Source organism: Chenopodium quinoa, unplaced genomic scaffold (assembly GCF_001683475.1).
Source record: "Chenopodium quinoa cultivar QQ74 unplaced genomic scaffold, ASM168347v1, whole genome shotgun sequence".
Lineage (NCBI taxonomy): Eukaryota > Viridiplantae > Streptophyta > Magnoliopsida > Caryophyllales > Amaranthaceae > Chenopodium > Chenopodium quinoa.
The window spans coordinates 8,067-33,690 of NW_018744680.1; the positions used below are offsets into that span (position 1 = coordinate 8,067).

At 34.5% G+C, this 25,624-nt stretch overlaps 3 protein-coding genes across 10 annotated transcripts; all 3 read left to right on the forward strand.

Annotated features, from left to right (window-relative positions):
* Positions 1–906: 906 nt before the first annotated feature.
* On the forward strand, positions 907–5,686 carry LOC110702236 (probable inactive receptor kinase At5g10020). Its single transcript, XM_021879936.1, is given in 8 exon segments — positions 907–1,479; positions 1,481–2,012; positions 3,126–3,423; positions 3,425–4,194; positions 4,197–4,312; positions 4,314–4,508; positions 4,510–4,642; positions 5,082–5,686. Coding segments are annotated over 8 exon segments (3,078 nt in total). The 5' UTR covers positions 907–1,023; the 3' UTR covers positions 5,660–5,686.
* Positions 5,687–10,002: 4,316 nt separating this feature from the next.
* LOC110702237 (pentatricopeptide repeat-containing protein At4g39620, chloroplastic-like) lies at positions 10,003–17,013 on the forward strand. 6 transcript variants are annotated; one of them, XM_021879939.1, is made up of 7 exons: positions 10,003–10,695; positions 11,427–12,782; positions 14,185–14,535; positions 14,799–15,009; positions 15,231–15,313; positions 16,254–16,455; positions 16,615–17,013. In XM_021879939.1, exons 1-2 carry the CDS (start codon positions 10,324–10,326, stop codon positions 12,615–12,617), a joined length of 1,563 nt encoding a protein of 520 aa, XP_021735631.1. In that variant the 5' UTR covers positions 10,003–10,323; the 3' UTR covers positions 12,618–12,782; positions 14,185–14,535; positions 14,799–15,009; positions 15,231–15,313; positions 16,254–16,455; positions 16,615–17,013. The 6 variants fall into 6 exon arrangements, with proteins under 6 accessions (XP_021735631.1, XP_021735629.1, XP_021735633.1 ...); XM_021879937.1 differs by having other exon boundaries at positions 10,004–10,695; positions 14,368–14,535; XM_021879941.1 differs by having other exon boundaries at positions 10,004–10,695; positions 14,368–14,535; positions 16,334–16,455.
* Positions 17,014–21,792: 4,779 nt separating this feature from the next.
* LOC110702239 (putative uncharacterized protein DDB_G0286751) lies at positions 21,793–25,345 on the forward strand. 3 transcript variants are annotated; one of them, XM_021879946.1, is made up of 3 exons: positions 21,793–21,871; positions 24,174–24,594; positions 25,050–25,345. In XM_021879946.1, the coding sequence occupies exons 2-3, from the start codon at positions 24,193–24,195 to the stop codon at positions 25,119–25,121; spliced, it is 474 nt and encodes a 157-aa protein (XP_021735638.1). In that variant the 5' UTR covers positions 21,793–21,871; positions 24,174–24,192; the 3' UTR covers positions 25,122–25,345. The 3 variants fall into 3 exon arrangements, with proteins under 3 accessions (XP_021735638.1, XP_021735639.1, XP_021735637.1); XM_021879947.1 differs by having other exon boundaries at positions 21,806–21,871; positions 24,171–24,594; XM_021879945.1 differs by having other exon boundaries at positions 21,816–21,871; positions 24,168–24,594.
* Positions 25,346–25,624: the final 279 nt, after the last annotated feature.

Genomic DNA, 25,624 nt, shown 5'->3' on the forward strand with positions numbered 1-25,624 from the left:
AAATATCCCAAGGATATCATAAAAGAAATCCAAATCATACATCTCACATTACATATATTTAATCTTACATTATATATATTGACTACATTATTATAATTTATATCTAAATGGACAAGTAGCAATTTATACTTTTTTTTTTGAGGCAAAATAAAAATATTGCTTTTAGTATCCGTTAAAATTCATGCTCTTTTTCTCTCTTAATTTTAATTTCTTTTTTGCAAAAAGGATTAAATATCAATATAGACAATAATGTATTAATGTTGACAATGACAATCCTTCAATAAAAATGTTGATATTGATAGAGACAAATACACAAATGTCAAATTGTCTGAAAATTCTGAATTTAGTAAAGAATATTATAAAAATCAATTTAAGTTTAAAAAAAATTTACAATTAAAATTAAAATAAAATTATTTTTTTAAAAATTAATTAATTTTTTTTTTAAAATCACCTTATTGACATCTCATGCCAATTTTGAGCACATTCAGCGGCACCCCTCCTCCACTCATCTTCTTACAACACATCATTTCTAGAGAGAGAAACTCCACCTTCTTTCTTAGAGAGAAAAACTCACCTTTTTCTAGAGAGAAAATAATTTTCAGCTTTCTTTTTTAGAGAGAGAAACTGTGTTGTGTTGTGTAGTGTGTTTTTTTACAGAGTGTAGCAACCTCACTCCAACCCATCCTTCTTCTCTCACTACAATCCGCCATTTTTATACCTTCATTCATTCTCTCTCTCCTCCCATTTCTCCATTTTTATCACCCCCTTTTTCTGCAATTCGACGCGCAAAAACCCTAATTTCTCTCTCCTAAAAAAACCTCTCAAAAGTTTCCCCTTTTTCTCTCTCCCCCTTTTCAATTCAATTCAACCCCATTATCATTATCATCATAATTTTACCATTTTTTATCCCAAATTATGCTTTCCCCATTTTTTCCCACCTTCTTCTTCCTCTCAATGTACAGTCACTCTTCAATCTAGCTCCAATTTTCTCTCTCCTAGGGTTTTAATTTCAGTAATTTAACGATGTTTTTCAGTAGTAGGAGTAGTAATAGAAGTAGTATTAACAATGGTGGGTTAATTTTCCCCATTTTCTCTCTCCTAATTTTGATTATTATCACTCCATCTTTGGTTTTCTGCAACTCCGATGAAGTTCGAGCTCTATTAGAGTTCAAGAAGGGGATCCATGAAGACCCACTTGGGAAAGTCATTCCGACATGGAATGCAACTGCTGTTGCGACTGCTTCAGATCTCGATTCTTGCCCTACCTCCTTTCATGGCGTCGTTTGCGATGATGCGTCGAACTCCGTCGTCGCCATTTCTCTTAATGGTTTGAATCTCAGTGGTGAGTTGAAGTTCAGTACCTTAATTGGGCTTAAAATGTTGCAAAACCTAAATCTTAGGGGAAATAATTTTACTGGTAGATTAGTTCCTCAATTGGGTTCAATGAGTAATTTGCAAATTTTAGATCTGTCTGATAATCGGTTTTATTGGTCGGATCCCAGAAAGAATTCATGATTTATGGAACTTACAACATTTGAATTTGTCGAATAATCGGTTTTCTGGGGGTTATCCTACCGGAATTCGGAACTTACAGCAACTTAGGGTTTTGGATGTGCATGCAAATGAGCTTTGGGGTGATATTGGTGTGTTTTTCTCTGAGCTTAGGAATGTGGAGTTTGTTGATTTGAGTATGAACAAGTTTTCCGGTGGACTTCCGGTTGATTCTTCGAATGTTTCGAGTTTAGGGAACACGATTCGACATATGAACTTAAGTAGTAATCTGTTGGGTGGCAAGTTCTTGACGGCTGATACATTGTCATTGTTTCAGAGCTTGGTGGTTTTGGATTTGGGGGATAATATGATTGGGGGAGAACTTCCGTCTTTTGGGTCGTTGTATAATTTGAGGGTTTTACGACTTCGAAACAATCAGTTGTATGGAGAGGTACCTGGAGAGTTGCTTGCTACTTTGATTCAATTGAAGGAATTGGATCTTAGTGGAAACGGGTTTTCGGGTAAGCGTTTTCGGGTTCATTTGTTTTGCTATCAATTTATGGCTATATGTTTAAGTTTATTTTTGCAATATATAGAAAATCGATTATGGCATTGATGGTAGAGTTATTTGTTTGTGCTTCAATTCACTCTATATTGCACTAGTCCAATGTAGCTTTGAACCATCTTTTTTAGTAATAGCTGAAATTCAATTGGTTTTATTTGCATGCAAGTGAAAGTAGTGAAGATCTGGGATGTGAAGTTTGATGAGTGTTTTAATTTGCCACTCTACTTGGTTCAACTAGTGTGTTGTCTATATTTGTGTAGGATTTGTTATAGTGAGATGGAGAAGTAGTTTAATTTTAGTTGTTGTCAAGGATGCGGAACGCACTAGCCCTAGATCTGCATTGGGGGTTTTGTTTTAGTCAAGGGATTATGAATTTATGAGCAGTCATGATTTTAGAACATGCAAAATGAAGATGTGCTTGTGCCTCTCTGTTTCTTTCTTATATGTGATTCCTACTTCCTAGTAGTCTTGGTATTGCTTCACTTCCTATCATTTGTTTGTTGAAAAATGTCATCTGAAGAATAGTTTCTTAAGGAAATTAGAACTGGTAGAGTTCTTGTTAAAGTGCCAGCTCTTTCCATGTTTTCACTGCTGTGTTACAATGAAATTTGGTCGATGTGCCAACCTCTTCCCTTTCTCTTTTAAGGGCTCTTAGAAACTGAGCTGCTAAATGATTATTTTAATCAATAGCATATGCTATTGATTTGAAAATCCTGAAAGATGGTGGACATTTTATTTTTTATCTTTCCTTAAATTGGCAGAAATTTTACACAGTAATTGGTCTAATTACTGATTTTCCTTGAGCTACTTGTTTATTACATATAGTTATTTTATTTATTTCATTAATTCTAAATTACACTTTGTGGTTATTTGGTATACAGTTGAGCCCAACTCTTGTAGTGTACAATAATGTGATGTGCTAGTATGCTACATATGACATGAGTTGACGTTATGAATCACTTCAAGAAATTCCCTTTGTTGTTCTGTAACTAAATCATGCGTCATGCATGGCCTCTGGATTCTTTCATATCATATGAGTCTCTGAAACGCCTAGTTTGCCTGCTAACAGGCTCTATTCGTGGCATCAACTCAACAACATTGGAGATACTTGATCTTAGCTCAAACAGGCTGACTGGTAGCTTCCCAGAGTTCAGTTCTCAATCAGGTTTGACAACTTTGAGAATCAGTAACAACTCCTTAGAAGGTAGCTTGCCCTCTGAATGGCGTCAGTTTGCAAAATTATCTAAGATTGACCTGAGCATCAACAACTTGGCGGGGCGAATCCCACCTGCTTTATTTTCATTGAACTTGAGAGACTTAAATCTTTCTAAAAACCATTTCAATGGAGCAATCCCCTTCCCAGAATCTACTACTGTTGGTGAATTTCTGGCTCAGCCTGTTTTTTGCACCGTTGGAGTCCTTAGATCTTTCCGACAATTCATTAGTTGGTGATCTATCCAAAGATATAGGACTCTTGGGTAGGCTGAGATCACTGAATCTTGCAAAAAATAGCTTATCAGGACATATACCTAATTCATTAGTCAATATAGATGGGTTGGAATCCCTTGATCTGTCAAGCAATCAATTCAAGGGTCACTTACCTGGTAAGCTTCCTCCAAATCTTAAGTTATTAAATGTGACCTATAATGATCTGTCCGGTACAGTCCCTGAAAGCTTAAGATCATTTCCACCAAGTTCCTTCCATCCTGGAAATGAGAAGCTATATATCCCAGGTGATGAAGGATCACCAGGTGGTGGTTCAAATTATGTATCTGGAAAGAATGGGCATCGTGGTTCAAAGTCTAGTATCAAGATTGCCATTATTCTTGCCTCAGTCGGGGCTGCTCTCATGATTGCATTTGTTGCACTAGCTTATTATCGTTCTCAGCTTCATGGGAGTAGCAAATACAATGGGGCAACAACTGGAAGAGATGTTAAAGTTAGAAGATTTACTCGGCCTTCACTTTTCAAATTTAATGCAGGCCCTGAGCCTTCAGATACATCATTGAGTTTTTCTAATACTCATTTACTAACTTCAAATTCAAGAACATTGTCTGGGCAGGCTGAACTTGTGCCAGACTTTGTTGATCGTGCAGCAGCTGCATCTAGTACTTCCTATGTGAAACCCAATCTCCCTGACAACCTATAGTGACATCAGCACGGAAGTCTCCCCCTGGTTCTCCACTTTCGTCTTCACCTCGTTTCTTTGAGACATTTGAACAACCTGTAACATTGGATGTCTACTCACCTGATCGGTTTTGCTGGAGAGTTGTATTTCCTTGATACATCTCTTGCATTTACAGCTGAGCAGTTATCTCGAGCCCCAGCTGAAGTTCTTGGTCGAAGTAGTCATGGTACGTTATACAAGGCCACACTCAATGGTGGACACATGTTAACAGTGAAGTGGTTGAGGGTAGGATTGGTGAAAAATAAGAAAGAATTTGCTAAGGAAGTCAAAAAAAATTGGTTTGATGAGGCATCCTAATATAGCTCCAGTACGAGCTTATTACTGGGGACCCAGAGAACAGGAGAGGCTTATTTTATCAGATTATATCAATGGGGATAGCCTGGCACTTCATCTGTATGGTAAGGCACAACTAAGCTTATATACTTGTGATTTTATAGCCCGAGCATGCTTGAACTTAATGTGCCCATGTTGCCATGTTAGTTTTAGTTTCAGCATTGCACATTATAAGTTCCTTTATTATTTGCACATTATAAGTTCCTTTATTGTTTCTAGTCTGGTTCATTCTAGATGATTTATATTGTGAATAGTAGTGAAGTTTTGATGTAGGAGAATTATTTACTCTATTATGCATAAAAAATTCCTTTGTTCTCCTCCTTTGTCATTTCGCATGTGAGTTATTTTGAAAAAATTGTTAAATATTATTACTTTTTAGAAATTGGGTGGGATGGTCTAGTGGATTGGTATCTTACTATCAAGGTTTTCCCCCACTTTGTTTATACATATTCCTTCTTTCTGCTTGTTATCTCCTTAAAACTTAGCTTCATTTGTCCTATGCAGAATCCACACCGCGAAGATATTCTCTTTTGTCATTCACTCAAAGGTTGAAAGTTGCTGTTGACGTTGCACGCTGCCTTGTCTATCTTCATGATAGAGGTATGCCTCATGGAAACCTAAAGCCAACAAACATAATCTTAGCAGGGCCTGATCTCAGTGCATGGGTGACTGATTATGGTTTACACCGCTTAATGATGCCTGTTGGAGTCGCTGAGCAGATTTTGAATCTCGGGGCACTAGGTTATTGTGCTCCTGAACTTTCCAATGCCTCCAAGCCAATGCCCTCATTGAAAGCCGATGTGTATGCATTTGGAGTTATTGTTATGGAAATTTTGACGAGAAGAAGTGCAGGTGACATCATATCAGGGCAATCAGGTGCTGTTGACCTCACAGATTGGGTTCGACTCTGTGATCAAGAAGGGCGGCGCGGTGATTGTATAGATCGCGACATTGCAGGGGGGAGTGAACCCTCGCAAGCGATGGACGATATGCTCGTTATATCCCTTAGGTGTATTCTTCCTGTAAATGAGCGACCTAACATTCGACAAGTCTTTGAAGATCTCTGTTCAATAGCTGGTTGAAAAATCTCTGTACATGGTTTCCCAGTAGCCTCTTACCACAGACTTCCTTCTTGGGTTAGTTTTATTCTTCCCCCCCAGCCCCTTTGGTAGTCTTCTCACTTCTGCAATCGGTTTCGGAAGGCTTGAATGTGGGGTGATTGATCTCATTCTTTATTTCAAATTTTTTCTTGTGTAAAGTTACGATTGATCCCATTGTTCGATTGACACATTTTTTGAGTTTGATGAAGATGGTGCACTGAAAGCTGGCTGCAATTTTTTTTTGGGTGCCTTCTTTCACCATCCCTTGCTTAATTTAATGGTTACTAATGTCATTATTCACATTTCTTGTTCAATTAGGGTTTGTATTGCTTGCTTTTACAAGTATTAATTAATTTATCCCCACGAAGTTTTTTTATTTTTTTTATTTTACTGTGGCTGGAATTTGAGTGTATAGACTATAGACTATGGAGCTATTTTTGTTGCAGGCCAAATTCTATTGGTTGAACTGTATTTAGCATCATAATATTCAGGGGCCATTTGGTTTCCATGGGGTAATCGGAATGGAATGAACAAAGGGAAAGAAGAGGAATGGAATGAAAAATCCCCAAATTTACTATGTTGTTTGTTTTGTATAACAAAGGGAAATAAGCCACCATTCTCACCACCACACCTCGCCGCCCCTCCCCTCCCCCGAGAAACTCTCCCATCCTTGCAAAAACCCTAAATCTAAATTTTTGAATTTGATTTTTGGGTTTTGAATTTGTGATTTCTACTACGATTATTTTCTGATTGAGATTTGCTTGTTGAGTGAGTTGATCAATCGTCAACAATGGCGCTATAATTGGCACTGAAGCTGCTATATCATCATCATCTCCGTCGGTATTCTCCGCCAATGAATGTCGTCTCGTTTACGCTGATTTTGTCGGTCTTTCAAAGAAGCATTCTTGTCGCCAAAGAATCGTTGGAACTTGCCAAAATTTTCTAGGGTTTCTGTTTATTCGTCGGCGATTAAGGCGATTGTTGATGGCGTTTACCGTGTTCATTCCTCGGGATGGGGGAGGGGAGGGGCGGCTATGGACGGGGGAGCTCCGGCGAGGGACGGTGGAGGTGCGGCGAGGGTGGCGATGGTAGGGTAGGATGGTGGTTGCTGGTCTGGGTATGGTGTTGGACTGTTGGTGTGGTGGCTAAGGAAAGGGAATGGAAAAACTTGGGGAGGTGGGAAATCAAGTTGGAAGGATTTGGGGTAATAGAGAGGGTAAAGGGAATGAAAAAAAAGTGTCTAACAAACAACAACAATGGGAATCAGGGCCGTTGATTTACATTCCGTTTAATAAATACCCCCACCAAACGACCCCTCAATAATTAGTTTTGCCTAATACGGAGTATAACTGAGGACATAAGAGATGGAGGGATGGTTATTACCTCCATCTCCTCCCCCCCTCCAAATGGTTGGGGGTTCGATTCTCATCCCCCCATTCCTGTGATAGGGTGAGGGACCTCCCGTATAAAAAAAATAAAAATAAAATTCAAAGTATAACTTCTGCTAAAAAAAAATTGTTCTTTGATGAACTTAACTTTAGTTGATGAAAATTATTTGTATTGTGGACTGAAATTGACAAGGTAATTCATTATTTTTATTGTTGCGTAAAGAGAGCATCAACGGTAGTGAAATAAAAGGGATTTGATCTCAAACCATGCAAAGTTGTAAGTTTTAAAAAAACAGTTTTAAGTTTTAAAAAAACAGAGTAGTCACTATTGTTTGCCTTTCAATCACATATTAAAGGGAAAAATTATGTTTTGTTTTTAAGGAAAAGGTACCTACAAGAATGCAACAACGTGAACATAATTTGGCTTCACATGAGTTATTGGATTCTTTTTTTTCAATGGGATTGGTATCAAATATTCTTTCACTTTGTCTTTGAGTTTCGATTACATATGTTACAACAATCGAAATATATACTCGAACGAGGCAACTAAAATAATGTTATTTTCTTTTTACATAGAAAGCAACATCTTTTGAGGGTGAATTATTTTTATTTTTTTTTAAAAAAAAAAATTGTACTAGCTTTCCAACACTTCAAGAGTTTAAGTATTTTTTTTCCTATGAAATTTACAACTGTTCATACCATAGAGTAGATTTCAATAGTTGTCTTTATTTCACACACACAAAAAAAAAAAAAAAATAGTTGTCTTTATTTTCAAGTTTTATACCTCGTGAATGTTACAGCTTATATGGGTTACAAACAAATACAAGTATGGTTAGACCCGTGCTCAGATTCATTTTTCTCCAAATGATCCAATCTTAACTTGGATCCATCATCGGGTCTAGATTTTGAGGATTTATACTTGTGAAAACGGATCTGGATTCATTAACCTGAATTGGGACTAAGATCCACTGCCATCTCTAACTCTCTAAGCATGGGTCTCCCTATTTTCAACTCTACATTCAACCCGAAAGGAGATGGGATGGAGGATTTGAATTCATAACCTGTGTTAGTTCTTAATACTATGTTAGTTGACCAATTCAACTAAAAGGTTAAACTGAATTAAAGAGCTAATTCAACCAAAAGATTAACCGTATCCAATTGTTAAACAAAATTTATTTAATACGTCATATTTAAAACAAACGTTACAAGAAAAATAAATCTAAAGTGCAAGATAAATTTATCATTGTTGTTAAATCCCAGAGGAGAGTGGTCGTAATAACAGATGTAGAAGCATTCGCAAACATGTACATCGTCAGTTATGCATTTTTCCCCAAGCATGGAGGCTTTCTGGGTGCTTTTTCCCACAGTAAATGCCACAAGGCACCTTCGAACATTTGAAGGGTAACGCTGCCACCTTCTCATCCTTGCATATTTTCGTCCATTTGTAACACTCACCTGTTACGTATGCGTAAACATTCCAACAATTAATAATTGATTTTATTATGACTTTTATATGATGGATATGTTCACAACAATGTTACATGCATGCCAGATTATTGCATTAAAATTTGAGCATTTTATTATTTTATAGGACTGTGAAAGTTGACTCGGTGAATAACACATCACATTTATTCTGACAAAAATTGTAATATGTCAAAAAAAAAAAAAAAAAAAAAAAAAATAAAAAGGTCAGATTTTTGCTGGTATATATATTGTATTTCGTATGTAGAGAGCATATTGCTACCATAACCAAAGAACTTTTACCAGCCAATGACAAAGTTTGTATCTCACAACCACTCAAACCCTATTAGTGACACTTTGGGGGTGGGAATTCCCTTACCCTCCCCCCAAAGTGTCTAGTCTGTTAATTTGGGGTGGAAGGATTTGTGAGAGGTTTCGGCTCTACAAGGCCTTCTCCTTACCGACAAAAAAAAAAGAACTTTTACCGGAAACAAATGAAAAACCTTAACTGGGAATTTCGTATTCATTTACCTGTTTGGAAGAAAATCATAAATGCCATGAGAAGGTACAATGTATGGTTTCATCTTTGGTATAGATAACCTGTGTTGTATATGCTTCGTAATTTATAATCAAGCAACAATAATAATATTTTTCTTTTTTAAGAAAAGAATTAGAAAAAAAAATAAAAAAAAACTTTTACATGGACTATGAAGCGAAATCCTATGAGGATATTGTGAAAGGTATCTTGGAGATATGTTTGTGAGAAAATTGGTGGACCGAAGTGTTATTTGTGTAATAGTCATGTATGTTTTTATAGGAAGACATTACACTTAGGGGTTGTTTGGTTGTGAATAAGAAAAAGAGTGTAACAAACAAAAAAGTTGGGAAAATGTGGACTAAATAAAAATAAATTATTTTTATTTGATATTAAACGAGGATTAAATGTTACATAGCTTTTGTATGGTATGAGATGAAACTGTATCTTGAATACTTAATAGTTAATACATTGACTAAACTGCTCGCCCATATTATTTCTTTCTTATTAAGACAAAAATGTATTTTTCCTCCTACTTTTGGAGGGAACTTACAATATAAATTAACGTATTAATTATCACGATGTTACAATTACAAGCTAAAATAATGTTCTTAATCCTTATTAAATATTCTCATGGGCCACATGGATAGTTAAAATTTTTTAGAAATTAATTCCAAAGAGACGACCTATAAAATTCGATTAAGCTCGACTTCAGCTCGAGCTCATGTTTTTTTCTTATAAGCCTAGCTTGAATAGACTAATACTTAGCTCGACTCGTCGACAGTTAGACATCCCTAGTGGAGCAACATGTTTATTGTGTTTGAGCTACAACATGGAACACATAAGCCACAAGCCACTTACACCATAAATGTCCCTTAGAGGGATTAATTAAGGTTATGTTCTATTCAAATTATTATAGTAGTAACTTCTTTCAAGCAAAATAAGTTTGAGGATGAAAATTCTTTTACCTTTTGGCTACTTCGAAATCCTAAATAATCTTAAATTTTTTTTTTTTTTTTTTTTTTGAAAACACCTAAAGAATCTTACTCGTTACTTTGATCAATCAAATTAAACTAATCCGTAATCAAGATTTCAACCAATAGACCTTCAACTTACCTTAAAAAAACCAAAAAAGTTTCATCGAAAATTTACTGCAAGTGACATTCTATTCTATCTATCCAATGTTCCACAAGACCACAACTCCATATTTCTCCTCTTTCCCTCCATAAAACCCCTAAATTTCTCAAACCCCTTAATTGAAAATGGCAACAAGTGCAGCAATTGGGATTCTTCAAAACCCTATCAATCCAAATTATTTTACCCATTTCTCCATTTCTTCTTCACCCTACTCTCCAATTTCATCACACCCATTTGTAGCATTTCAGAAATCTTACATCAAATACAAACCCAACCTCAAAATTACCTGTAATTCATCCAGACCCCACAAAAGATCTGTTTCTAAAGGATCAAATTCCGAGGCATATGAACTTGTTCGTGGGATTTTGAGGAATTTTAGTGATAAGGAACCCATAGTATCAACATTGAACAAATATGTTAAGTTTTTGAGGACGGAGCATTGTTTTATGCTGTTTGAAGAACTGGGTAAAAGTGATAAGTGGCTTCAATGTCTCGAGGTTAGGATTTCTGGGTTTTTGTTATTTAATTTATTAGAATTTTCTCTGATTTTATTGTAGATATTGTTATAGAATTATAAAGTTTGGGAAATTTGATTATTGTTGATTGCACTGAAGATAAAGAAAATATTTTTCTAATGGGTAATTCATCAATCTCTGTCTCACTTTAATTTGCCACATTGCTCGAAATACAATGAGAATTAGCATCTTATTAATCATGATAACAAAGTTCTAAAAAAAAAAAAAAAGTAAGAGTAATTCAGGTAAATTGTAATTTGATGAATATGAAAAGGGTTCTTATGTTGTGACATCGCAGAAAAGATATGTGGCCTATAAAAGTGGAATGGTTGGAGTAGTATTTATTTTATGGATGATGTAGTTGTTGCAGTTGCTAATGGTACTATCGTACAGCAATTTGATGTTTAGTTGTGATATATAGATCGTTTTGATATTATTGAATATGAAAATAAGTAATATAAACTACTAATTTTGCTCAAAGGGGCTGTTGTTGTCTTCTGTAATCATTTAATTGTAATCATGGCTGCTATGTCTTTAAGGTGTGAAAGAAAAAATTAGCTGCCAGGGTTTAGGAATATTATATAGGTCCAAAAGGCTATATTTTCCTTTTTAAAGACTTTTTCTTGATTCTAAGATTGTTGGTTTCGTGCTAAGCATTGTCTATGGACATTCATTAAGCTTATTTTTGATAGTGTTTTGGATTTGATGTTCAGGTCTTTAGATGGATGCAGAAACAACGATGGTATGTTGCAGACAATGGTGTATATTCGAAACTGATTTCAGTTATGGGAAGGAAAGGTCAAACTAGGATGGCAATGTGGCTTTTCTCTGAGATGCGTAATAGTGGGTGTCGGCCTGACACATCTGTTTACAATGCGCTCATAACGGCACATCTGCATTCTCGTGACAAGTCTAAGGCCTTGGAAAAAGCTCTTGGATATTTCAATAAGATGAAGGGGATGGAGCGCTGTCAGCCAAGTATCGTGACGTACAATATTCTTTTAAGAGCGTTTGCACAAGCACGGAATGTTAATCAAGTTAATACACTGTTTAAGGATCTTGAAGAGAGCTTAGTTTCACCTGATGTCTTTACATTCAATGGTGTGATGGACGCATTTGGGAAAAATGGGATGATCAGAGAAATGGAAGCTGTATTGTCTCGCATGAAAATCAATCACTGTAAGCCTGATATAATCACATTTAATCTGCTGATTGATGCCTATGGAAAGAGACAAGAATTTGAGAAGATGGAGCAAGTTTTCAAGAGCTTGTTACGTTCTAAGGAGAAGCCAACTCTTCCCACATTTAATTCAATGATTGTCAATTATGGGAAGGCACGACTTCGGGAGAAAGCAGAGAATGTTTTCCTTAATATTACCAATATGGGATACACTCCTAATTATATTACATATGAGAGTGTCATCATGATGTATGGATTATGTGACTCTGTTTCGAAAGCAAGGGAAACATTTGATGGGATCAGTGCATCTAAAAAGGAATTGAAGGTGTCAACATTAAATGCTATGTTGGATGTTTACTGCTTAAATAACTTACCAATGGAAGCAGACATACTTTTGGATAGTGCACGAGATTATGGTGTCCACCCAAATTCTTCAACTTACAAGCTTCTTTACAAAGCCTACACGAAGGCAAACATGAAAGATCTTTTACAGAAGTTATTGAAGTGTATGGACCAAGATGGTATTGTCCCTAATAAGAGGTTTTTTTTGGAAGCTTTAGGAGCATTTGGGTCATCAACAACTACTAAAAAATCTGCTTCTGGAAATGCAGATAAGAGTAGAAATACAGATAGTAGAAACACAGATAAGAGTACAAATACTGATACAATGCATACGAGTATAAATACATATACAAGTATCCAACAGGCAGCTGGAAAAACATAATTGTGTATTATTCTATGAGACTTCAGTCATCTGCTCTATAGGCTCCAATGAATTCTGCCTATTCATTTAATGTTGGAAAGACCACTTGAATACTAAAGGTCTAAAGTGAGTCTTGGTTCCAAACAGCTATCATGCCAACAGCAATGTTTTTCCTTCGATTTAGGGGTATGTATATTTCCTTGATCTATTATCTTCTATCGCTTCAAGCTAGCATTTTTGTTTTTGGAAAGCTGGCTACGTGTCTATGTGCATCAGTGTTGATGTTTTATTTACATTTTTTTAGTAAAAATTGTCTCTCTGCTTCAATAGAAAGTACTGGTTCAACAAAGTGTTTTTTTGTGAGATTATGCCCTGACACTTGTATATTAATACTAGTAGTACTGAATTGCCAAATTAATTTACAATGAACGTCAGATTGTAGTGTTTCACAGGTTTTCAGGGATTATCAAAATTTACTGTTAGTGATGTTGGGAATAAAAAATCATCTTCAATATCTCAACTAGAAACAACAGATATTATGGATTATGTAACATTGATGGACTCTTCATTTGGCCTACATCTACACTGCAAACATAAGCATCTCTGGCCTATGATCTTACATATTCAATTATTAAAAATCTTTGTCTTCTGTAGTTAATGTGTTAGTTCATTCCTTCATATATTCAATTTGTCTCCTTCAAGACCCAGCTTTATGAACTAAAAGGTCTACCTAGGCCTTGTGGAGTTTTGAGTCATACATACCTCTCTTAAAGATGACATACTTCAAGCTTGATGTTTTGCATCCAAAGCTTCTCATTTTGATTATGTCTCATTGGATCTCTCCAGAGTCAGGACTCTTCCCATTATCTCATATAAAAAAGTCTGGCAGAAAACCCATATATGTAAATTTTCAAACCCATGCCTTGTTTGTTGGCTTGTTGCTAACTTTCAAAACTGTGATGTGTCCCCAAAAGATTAACCACATATTGGAATTCTTTCATAAAGGTATACAATATTGAGTAAACAAAATAAAGAAGTGCAGATTGGTAAACATTATATTCCTTGTGTCATATTGTCCAATTTCCCATGTCTATTAGGAATTGAGACTAGGGATATCAGTGATATCCATAAATTGGGAGCATTTTTAAAGAGATGCAAGCATTTTCTGTTACTAGGAGCCATCCTCAAAATTTATGAGACTACGACCTTAGAAAACCATTTTAACAGGTTAAAATTAACTGAAAATACTTCTCATGATTTTGCTGCCGCAAATATAAGCTGGCTTGTATCAGTAACGGCCTACTCTAGTCACAAATCTGAATGTTTCTTTCTTCTTATCTGTTCTGTTCATCTTGAGTCATGGTATCATGGGTCTAGTATCTAGCACTGTAGAATTGCTATCACTACATTGCATACAAGTTTTGCTTTTGTTCTTAGAATCTAGGACTGTCTTTTACTTGCTTCATCCTTTTTGACCTTTTTTCTATTCTTTATCTTGTTTACTTTTCATTTTTAACCTTGGTTCTAGGTCATTTGTCTTTCTCATCTATCTGGAAAAGAATTTTGACTAGAATGGCTTGCTTTTCAGATTTCATTTGAGAGGGGTATTAAATCTGTGGTGTAAGGTCTAAGCTTTGTTTGGACATCAATATGAAGTTGAATCATGTTCATAGTTTGCTTGTATCCAGCATGCAAGATTTACATGTATGGTTGAAGGAATTAAAGGCAGATGTTTTTAGCTGGTCAATGCTTGGTTTCTGCTATGTTGCAGGCGGAATACTACAGTTAGCACTCAGGACACTGAAGTTTAGATTTTGTTTTCTCAAGTGAAGAGACTGAAGCATAAGCTGCCATGCTATATGTCATATGCTGGTTGCCAAAACTTAGCATGATGATGAAATATTGACATACCAGAAACTTTGAGTTGTGATTGAGCTTGGTGAGGGTTCTTTTTTCCTTTTACATCTTAGTCTCATACCAGTTGGACAAGTGGATAAGTGATGTGAAGTGTTTTACATCTACAACCAAATTTTTATGTTGATCATAGACTGTTCATTCTCTTTTGACCTTGTCTAGAAACCTTTTCCATTATGTTGCTTTATTTATCTGCCCTATCATTTAAATGTTTCGTCAATTTTCCTATATATGACCTTACGTCCTGTAGGGCTCATGTGGTGTTTCCATGCATATTCTACTATGCAGTTTGAAAGCAGTTTTGGATGTTATGCCCCAGGAAAAAGGTACAGCATTTCATGTTTGATGAGTGGCTGAGCCGCTGAGCTTTGGATTTTGGGCTTTGCCCAAGGCAGAAGTTTGTCTTGGAGGATTAACGATCTTCCAGATTAGCATCTGATTGGCAGACGAGCCAGATCCACAGGTGGGCATAAACTGCAGCAAATACAGAAATTCACCAGTTAAGATCTATCCTGGACATTTAAAATTTTAAAGGCAATCGATCTATAAAGGAAAAGCTATAACTTTATCATTCTTGTGTAATTCAATGATTAAGAGATAGAAAATAGTTAACTGTGTAAACAGGTTCTTTATATTTTGATCTGGGTTATTGTCTATTGAATGTTATCGTAATGTGCTTGTCTCATTTTTCCTTGGCCATTGTTATACCATTTGTTGCAGTGTTGGCTCAGTTCATAGGAGGATTGGGAGCTTCATGTTAGAACTGTCATTATGACGCAGAGTCCAAGTTCAAAGGGTGGCAGGTTAGAGCCTTTTCTTCCTCCTACCAATATGAAAAAATAATTATAATAATAATAATGGCAGATTTTAGATAATCAAAATAAACCATTCACATACGGTATGACAAAGTCCCCTGGTGAGGACTGAAGGGTCTTCAGTGTCTTCCCACGCTACCTAGCAGAACCTATACCCTAGATGGGTTGATACAAGTTATACAACCAATCATAAATTCATAATACACATGACCTCATGGTCAAGAGCTCAATTCACTAAGATATGTAGCTTATAAATGTATGTTTTTTTGTAAGAAAATTTTCATTCCATTCTAAGCACTTTTTTATTTATTTTTGTATAAGACTGAACTCTGTCGTCTCTCATCCATCTTTAAGTTAGAGGCGGTTTTGAGTTATAATGGAAATTTAAGAAAAGAATATACATATAGGAATAAACTGTATACATTTCATATTAGTATCAGTCTTTCCTTGCAAAATCAAATATGAATGCTAAGTTAAATACGAGTATGAATAAATATGAATATATAAACTCATCACCATCATCTTTATTAGTTGAAAATTGTCTACCAGATGAACCATGTAGAGCCAAAAAACATGTCATATGAATTGTAATGCTATCTTCCAAGACCAAGTGTTAGTGAATTACTAGTATAGTTGTATGAGTAAACTACCAAGTGTGATTAAGATTCTTATAGTCAAATAGGATTATAAATTAATTAAAAGCTCCAATTTGAGGAGTTTTCACACATGCAATCTGTTGGGTCAAATGATATTTTTTTTATAATTTAAGGAGTGGGATAATTGTCGGAAAGCTAACAACTCCCCCATTAATCCATTATAAAACGCTCCAACAAATAACACATAAAGAGAGCATTAAAGAAAACACTAATAAAAGTCTTAAAGGAGGAACATTATAAACCTAAGGCAATTTCAATTCTTTTTGGAAAAGAACGAGGATCAGTTTAAAGGTGATGAAGAACATAAGTGTAAATACAATAGGGCATATTAAGCAGCGCAACTCCCTTGCAGTTTATGCAACGACTTCATTTTGGGGAACCTTTGATAGCTACCGTGCATCAATCAACAATATCATCGACTCCGATGGCCCTCTCAGCGCCTCCCACCCAGAGTTGACCATTGTTAATCATCATGTAAGTCTCTCCTACCTCTCTCTTTCTTTCTTTATTTCTCCTACAGTGGATATTGTGATTTTTAACTACGCTTAATGAACTTCTTAGTACGTGTGATGATTGTTGAAACGACCTTTATTTGAAGTAGAGTGATGATGATATAATTGTATAATTGAACAGGTTGAGTTCTATAAGGAGAAAACGATTATGGGTACGCGGAAACTCACAGTGAGGAAACCCCCAAAGCCAGTAACCAACAGTGGGAAACCTGGCCAACATCACTAGTGTGCTCCTTGATAGTTATTGATTTGAGGTTCAAGTTAGGATTCCATCTTGAGAGAAGATTGTCCCAACTTTGAGGTGTGTTTTCCTTTTCGAAGATATAAACTTGTTGATTCGAGAAGGATTTGTAATATTAGAGAATCCCTTTTTAAGACTGCATCAACTTTGTATAAGTAAGTTTTGGATTGTTATAATATGCATCCAAGCATATCTATGAGGACAATGAGGTACTAATACCTTGTTATCTTAATTTATGAGAAACATATTGAATATAACAATGCTTAAACCTTGGGTCCATCAGATCAGAGTTCATACTCTTACCAATCACCACTAGTCCACAAGGAAAATATAAAAATTGTGGAGATAACACCAGGCTAAGATAAATTATATGTTAATATATTGTTTATTTGCATATATTAGTTGATTAATTAGTTATTACTACCACCACTGAATGTTGGCCAATTCCTAACAAACCATCCCGGAATCAACTACAGGTTCTTTCTCCTCTCGCCCAAATATTAGATGTCTTATTCACTTTCTTGCAAGTATCCACAAGTTCAAATTTACGTATTTTTATGTAAGAAAACGCATATAAAAAGTGGATTTTTTGTGTTACTCAATGATTTATAAACTCTCATACTTGTGGACTTTTTTATTTGTTGGGGGGGGGGGGGGTTTGCTGCAAAGTTTTTGTTATCCATAGAATATTGTACGAAATATTTACAATGACAATAGAATCGGATTTAATAGGAGTAGATCTATAATAAAAAACATAAATTTTGCTTCAAACAATTACTTCATACTTTCTTTATTTCAAAATAGCTTCAATGGTACTATTTTGCAACTATTTTGAAGTCTACACTAATCAAAATTTGACAATTTTTCATCAACATACAAGAATATATAAAATGATAAGATATCTTGTTAAATTTATCTCAATTTATATTCTAAAATATCAACTTGTCACAATTAACTATGTATTGAAATATAGTTAATGATGTTAGTGATGATCAAAGTAGTGGATGAAATTAGAGGGAAAAAAAAAACACTATATTTTGAAATATAAAAAGTATACAATATTGTTATATATACCAATTATCCACAACTTTAATTATATGCGTGGAATTATTCCACAACATCATCATCATCTGATCAATTAGTCACACCCAATACAATATATGTTTTTTTACATTTTTTTGAGAGAAAGAAAAAAAGAAAACGATGTTGAGATAGAATTATGTGAAGATATGATAATTATGTTAATATAGCATTATTTGATCTTAGCCAGATTATTTTCTAAGGTCATCATATATTTGTACGCTATTTATATTCTTTGCCATCACATGAATGAATACAAGCTTGGCCTCCCAAATACTTTACAGACAGCTACTACATAAAGTTGTCAAGTTGTGCATAGATAATGAACTAAACTATAGTATTACAGTATTAATATCAAATAATATCGTACACTACTTCATTGTGTATACTGTTTTCTAGTAGCTTTCTTCATAATTTGCATTTTAAAAAAGTTTCGATTTTTAAAAAATACAATAATAATACATCGCATGTGATGCTGGAAATTAATTAATAAACTACTGATTATATGATTTAATAAAGATTAAATCAACCTCCATAGAATAATATGATTAATTGATGATGCATCAAACTGAATTGATTAGAATTTTGCTCTTCTTTATAATTGGAACCTGCAACTACCAATAATACCTTGTGAGAGTAATAATCTATACTAATATATTAAAAGGCGTTCCTAACTAACTATGTGTCACGTATACCCTTTCACTCACGGCCTCACGCCGCGTCACCTATTCAAACTCTCAACTCAATCGGCTTTAATCATTATACCACGTCACTACTAAAATACACATAAGGAGATTCGAACACCTAGCCTCTTATAGGAAAGATAGTTATTTAACCATCTAAACAAATTAGCAAACATGTTATAAATATGAAAGTAAATGTATATAATTGAAAATCACAAGGACTAATAAAAAAAGGAAAAAAAAATACACCAAAAATATTAAATACATATAATCACAAAGTTTAATTAAACTAGTAACCCGGTGCAACGTCCGGGCCACACACTAAGCTATACTATCTCAACATCTCATGACGCCACGTCAGCTTTAACAATCTTAATTATTACGCCACGTCACTGGAAAAACCAACATTACTCTCTATAAAAATATAAGGTATAGGAGATTCGAACACCTGACCTCTTATAACAAGGATGGCTATTTAATCGTTTAAGCCAATCACCAACCACGTTATCAATATGTACAAAAAAGGTATATAAGTGAAAAGCACAAGGTTTAATTTTTAAAAAAAAATTAAGATACTCAAAGGATAAGCTCAATAAGTATTCAATGTAACTATTACCTCATACCTCCTAAGGACAAAAGGATTGTCAAATTTATCTATATAAGTATAATACATGAAAACTATAATACAATAATATATAATAACGTATGACCCGAGACATCGCCCGAGCTAAACACTATTAACTCTATAAAACTCTATAAATCATGTGAGAAGTAGTAGTAATAATATAAAACTCTTCGACCAATTAAGTATCACCTTTTTCCGTTTCAATTAATGTGTATATTGAAAATCATGCTATTAGACTTGTAAATTATTTTATAGCGGTCATTTTTTTTTTATTATTATTAATTAGGGTCTATATCTTATGAGAAGTTTACACTGTGATAGTCATTTTTCAAATGACCGCTATAAAATCATACTTTTGTAAGAGTCTAAAATTTGTGTATCAAAAGAAATGCATACATTTACAATTCCATCCAATCACAACACACCCTTTTCATTAGGGTATATATCTAAGATAATTAAAGTTGTAGAAATTGAATTATTCTCTTCGGAAGATCATTAATTTGTTTAGGACTTAATACCATGTACCTTTGGATCCCGTCCTTCTAGGCCATGAGGCTAATGCATCTTGGGTTTATGATATATCGTTTGAAAGCTAAGGATAATGGGCTAATAGATTTTGGGCTATACTAATAAGAATTGGTATATTGACAACTTGATCTAAGGTCATCCAAAGCTTATTCGGCCCAACGCACCCACTAAGCCTACTAGGCCCACTAAAAGCCATCTTGCATGTTTATTTGTACATGTCATTAGCCCATTGAGAACTAGGTCATTACAGTCTTCCCATTCTATTGAATGATACAACTCATACAAGTGAGTCTTATATGATGTGATTGTCTTTGGATAAAAACCTAACATTTTCAAATTCATTCTTGGATATATTGTTTGAGTATTGTTTTGAAATAAATTTGGTTGCTTGAATTGCTGGAATTTTTAAATAAAACAAAATCAATAATTTGCTGGAACTACGGTAATTAATAATGTAATTAACTTATCATTTACTCTTAACATTTTTGTTAATTCATATTAACCAAAGTTTAAAACTCGATGATAATGCATATATATTATTATCTGACTTTTTCTCATCACGTGTCACCTTTACCTTAGCTCATGGCACGGTATATAAATCATGTTATACATACAGTACAAGTATACAACTATACACGTTAAGTGACACTATATTTGTTTCGCCCCATAGCATAAAGTCATGTGGTTGTAATTTAAATATCGTTCAACCATTATGTAATATTGTCCTAATTAAAATTAAATGATGCTAATACTAGTGGTTAGTACTAATCAATAATGTCTTGATTAACTTGGTGTATAACATATTAAATTATTAATGTACATTAATTAGTAATCACTTGCTCCATCGACTTCAAGGCATCGTGCAAAGCGAGGCACAACTGAAGATATTAACAGCAGATAGCCTAATTAGACTATCAAGTTATGCAATTTTCTAAAATAAAAATCTCGACTCTGCCATGCCCCTAGATCTAGATTTGTACTTCTTTGTTTTTATATTACTTCGGATTTATCTACAATTCTATTCAATTTTTTTATTAAAAATAAATAGGTTGTCTTGTACTGTTGTTGAGTTGTTGTAGTTTGTACCAAGTGCTTGAATAATGAATTGTACGGACTATATAGATGTATAGAGTTTTTGATTTTAACTCAATTATAATTTTATTTATTTTTTTATTTTTAATTATCAGGGTAAGAAAAAAATCCACTCAAATTGAATATATGCTGTTTGCTTGTAGCATGGTAAAAATTATTTACTTTGTATTATAATACACGTCCGATGAAGTCAAGGATACAACTGGTCAAATTATTTGCTTGTAATAAGTGTCAGTCGTTCAAAACTTGATATACATTAATGTTATTATAATGTCCATGTAAATAATTTTATGAAGCTTCAAAATCATATTTTTAGAGAAAAAGTGAAAGAGGAACATAGCGATACAATAACAAAAATAACATTTATGTAACACTACTACTGTATTTCAAAAATAATATCAGAGTGCCAAATGAGTGGTTTTATGCCCATACTTTGGTCTTGTAGCTAGTTTGCCAACTCTATCAAACAAATTGCAATACTATTGATGGAATACAAATTGGTTAAATATTATTTCCAACATAACTTTGGCCAATTGACAGGACTTGAATTAATCAAGATTTATCCTAAATCTTATTGTTCAAGGTCCTAGATATTATTAGAAACATTATTAATCTCTATTCGAACTAGTATAGAGATTATCTATTCATTTATTTTTTACTTCGTCTAATAATTTAAGCTTAATATAAAAGTTGTGGGATAACTCAAAATCAATAATTCAATATATCAGTAAACTTTGTATTAGCTATTTTTACGTCTTACAACTATAAATCTCTAAAACATAAATTATTACTCAAACCATATAATAAGAAATAGTCATATAGGATAAGGTCTATTTTAATTTAGTTATACACTTTTTACGTAACAGTAATATGCATGCATGTGCTGGTGGCCTAGCCCGGTAATAATCTATACGCCTTGATTATTTCGTACTCTACTTCGTATTTACAGAGTATATGGTTGTAATAAGATACGAAGTATTTTACTATAGTATTTGGCGCATTATAATATTAGTGATCAGATCTAAAGAACATAGAGTTATATAAATCATAGAATTTTGCTACTATTTTCAGGAGGCTCTTCACTGTTGTGTTCTATCTCCCTTTCTCCTGATTACACAACACTAATATTGTAAGTCCCTCTCTTTCTCCCTTTATCGAGTCAGTAATATATTTTCGTAGTTTATTTTACTTGCAACATATTTTCTTGGTATGTACAATACGTGGATACCGTGCCCTGTTTATAATTAAGCCAGTCATTGCATTATTGAACCTTGAATTTTTATAGTAGAGATATAAACAAGCATTTGATTCATTAATGAATCTCTTTTAATTTCGTTATATATAGTACGCATATAACCTAGTATCAATCAATGAGCCTCTTCTTTGTGTAGTACAGATGGACAAAATTAAGAACCTTCTTTAATTTCTCCATAATATGGTAAATAGGCATTTTTTCACTAAATCAATCTCCTTTCTTCGATCCATTGTACGTATAGACATGTATCATTGTAGGTATCAATGATCAATTCATCGATGAATCTCGCTCTTTTTTGTATATCCTTTTTTTTTCCTTTTCCTTTTTTTGACAGAATTTGTATATCTATAGACTATAGTACGTATAAACATAAGCATAAAACATGTACTAGGTTCATTATTGAACTTCTCCATCAAAGAAATTAAAAAAAAACCATTAGGTTTACAAGTGAATTAATTAACCCCTTTTTCCTTCCTATTTTTTTTTTTTTTTTTTTTTTTGGTGAAATCTTTTCTTAATTTTATGGATAAATAAGAATTAGATTTATTGATGAATTTTTTTAATAGCTAGAGAAAATTAAAGCTTGTCAATGGAAAGACAAAATCAAGGTACTTTTATAGCCTTGAAGAAAAGGAGGATAAGTTAATAATTATTAGAAAACTATTGTGATTGGTGGTAGGAATGGATGGTCATGATTAAACTAAATCAATGGTTAGAATGAGACATCTCACCATAAGAATATACGAATATACTTTCAAAGTTTAAGTTATCTAAAATGTTTCTCTATACTGTCTTCAATATTTTGATTTTTACCACCTTCAAATAACCAAATAATTGAAATTACCACCTCCAAAAAAAAAGATTTACTTTACCACCTCATAAAAAAATTAAACATCAGTTTTACCACCAATCACCTCCAACTAACGGATTCCGTCCAAAAATCCGTTAGTGGGGCCTACCTTGCACACGTGTCGCCATATTATTGGTTAAGTTTTAAAAAAATAAATAAAAAATAAAAAATCCCCATCAAGCAACCGATGGTTGCTGCCACCGTCGGGACCCCCACCGCCGGACCGGCTACAACCAGCCCCACCACCTAACCGTTACAACCAGCCCCCACCACCTAACCGCTACCAGCCACCGTCGGGACCCACAACCACCACACCATTTTCGACCTCAAAACCCTAGTCAACACCTAACAGCTACGACCAACCCCACCACCTAACCGCTACCACCGCACCGCACACCACAGCCGCGCCGATTTCGACCCCCTTTCCACCAATTTCCGACCTCAAAACCCTAGTCAACACCTAATAGCTACGACCAACCCACCACCTAACCGCTACCACCGCACCGCACACCACAGCCGCGCCGATTTCGACCCCCTTTCCACCAATTTCCGACCTCAAAACCCTAGTCAACACCTAATAGCTACGACCAACCCACCACCTAATCGCTACCACCGCACCGCACACCACAGCCGCACCGATTTCTACCCCTTTCCACCAATTTCCGACCTCAAAACCCTAGCCACCACCTAACAGCTACGACCAACCCCACCACCATCCAAACCCAGACCAGAAACAACCGCCACCCAGACGCGAAACCACCCCGACTCAAAACCACCACCACCCACCAGAAACCACGCCAGCCAGACGCGAAACCATCGCGACTCGAAACCACCACCACCCAGACGCGAAACCCACACGAAATTCCAACCAACCGAGGTAGTTGATTTCGTTGCTGGTTGGTTGACATGGAAGATCGGGGAAGATGAAGAAGAAACGTCAAAAATGTGGGCCCTACTAACGGATTCATGGACGGAATCTGGTAGTTGGTGGTAAAATCGATTTTTTGGAAATTTTGGTGGTGGCAAAGTAAATATTTTTTTTTTGGAGGTGGTAAATTCAATTATTTGGTTATTTGAAGGTGGTAAAAATCAAAATACCCTTAAATTTATGAAGCGAGTTTTCAATGTACAGTACTTCGTATACATTATTGTGAGTTGTCTTACATGTTTTTGCCCGCTAGTCAATCTTGACGTGAACTTTTTTATTTTTTTCTACATGCCATCTACAAACAAAAATTCAACAAAAAAACATAATCAATTTACTTTTTGGTCATTTGAAGTCAAAATTTTTAAACTTGGTAATTTGATATGCATGTGAAGTAGCAGATAAACAAACATCAACAATATGGACGCAAATGGCATCTCATCTTCTTGCAACAATGATGACAACATCTCATCTTCTTGCAACAACAACAATGACAACATCTCATCTTCTTGCAACAACGATGACATCTCATCTTCTTGCAACAATGATGAAGACATCTCATCTTCTTGTAACGACGATGACACCCTCTCATCTTCTTGCAACGACGATCCCTATCCTATATCTCATGATGAACAAATCCGAGATATTACAGTTAGATTTGTAAAAGGGAGCGTCTTATTCAATTTTTTCAACCAAGAGATAAAAAATGGTGTAATGGCCAATATCATCCAAGAGATAGAGAATCGTAACCTTAGTATCACCAACTACAATGCTATTCCACTCAATGGTGGTTCAACTTTTAACGTAACTATTGTGGCTCAGGTACGTTTATCTTCGTAGAAATAAATATAAATGCGTATTATAACATTTAGTAAATATAAATGCGTAATATAACTATTGTAGCTAATAATACAACCTTTTTTTTTTTTTTTTTTTTTTTTTGCTTGAATACTTATATGCATTGAACAAGCCAATTCCAATTAATACTTCAATATTATGATTTTATTACTCTTATATACAAGAAATTTTATATACACATCATGCTAATTGGAATCAATAATTGAAAAACACAATGCCAATATTTGCAATTTTCATTAGTGGTAATATCCTATATACATGTATATGTTGTATGTAAGACCTACTATGGTTTAAATAGAAATGTTACTTTAATTTATCTCTAACCCATATGCTAAGCCTTCAAAGGTTATTGATATATATTTATATAATATACATCGCAAATTGTATTGATAACATATTATTTTTCACTCGATTTGCAGAAGGAGCCAAATTTCAATCTAAGCCAAGATGGCCAACAAGATTTTGTGAACTATTTTCTTAACTCCATTTGATTAGATACGTTATATTACTTTATATAAATGGAGTAATTTGTAACCATCTCTCATTGCAGAGTTACGTTTGTGATGAGCATGTTGTGAAATTAAACTCCGTAAATTAATTAATTTCAGATGCTACCTTACTAGTCATCATGTTGATAGTAAGCTAGCTAAGCATGATAGTTGGACTCTTAAGGTTTAATATTGGTGTACAATGTTGAGATCGATTCATCCATTAATTAAGCTACATTTATCATGTTAAACTGTTAGGGGCCATTTGGTTGGGGGTATTCAACAAAGGGAAAGGGAATCAACTGTCATGATTCCCTTTGTTGATGTTTGATAGGCAAATTCAATCATTCCCTTTACCCCTCCCATTACTCCATTTTCCTCTATTTTCATTCCTCACCCCCCCAAGGGAATCACTCTAACCCCAAACTCCTCTTCACCCAACTACCTTGACCAACCTTTTAACTACCTTGACCACCCTCGAAACACCAACTATCCACCGACACCAC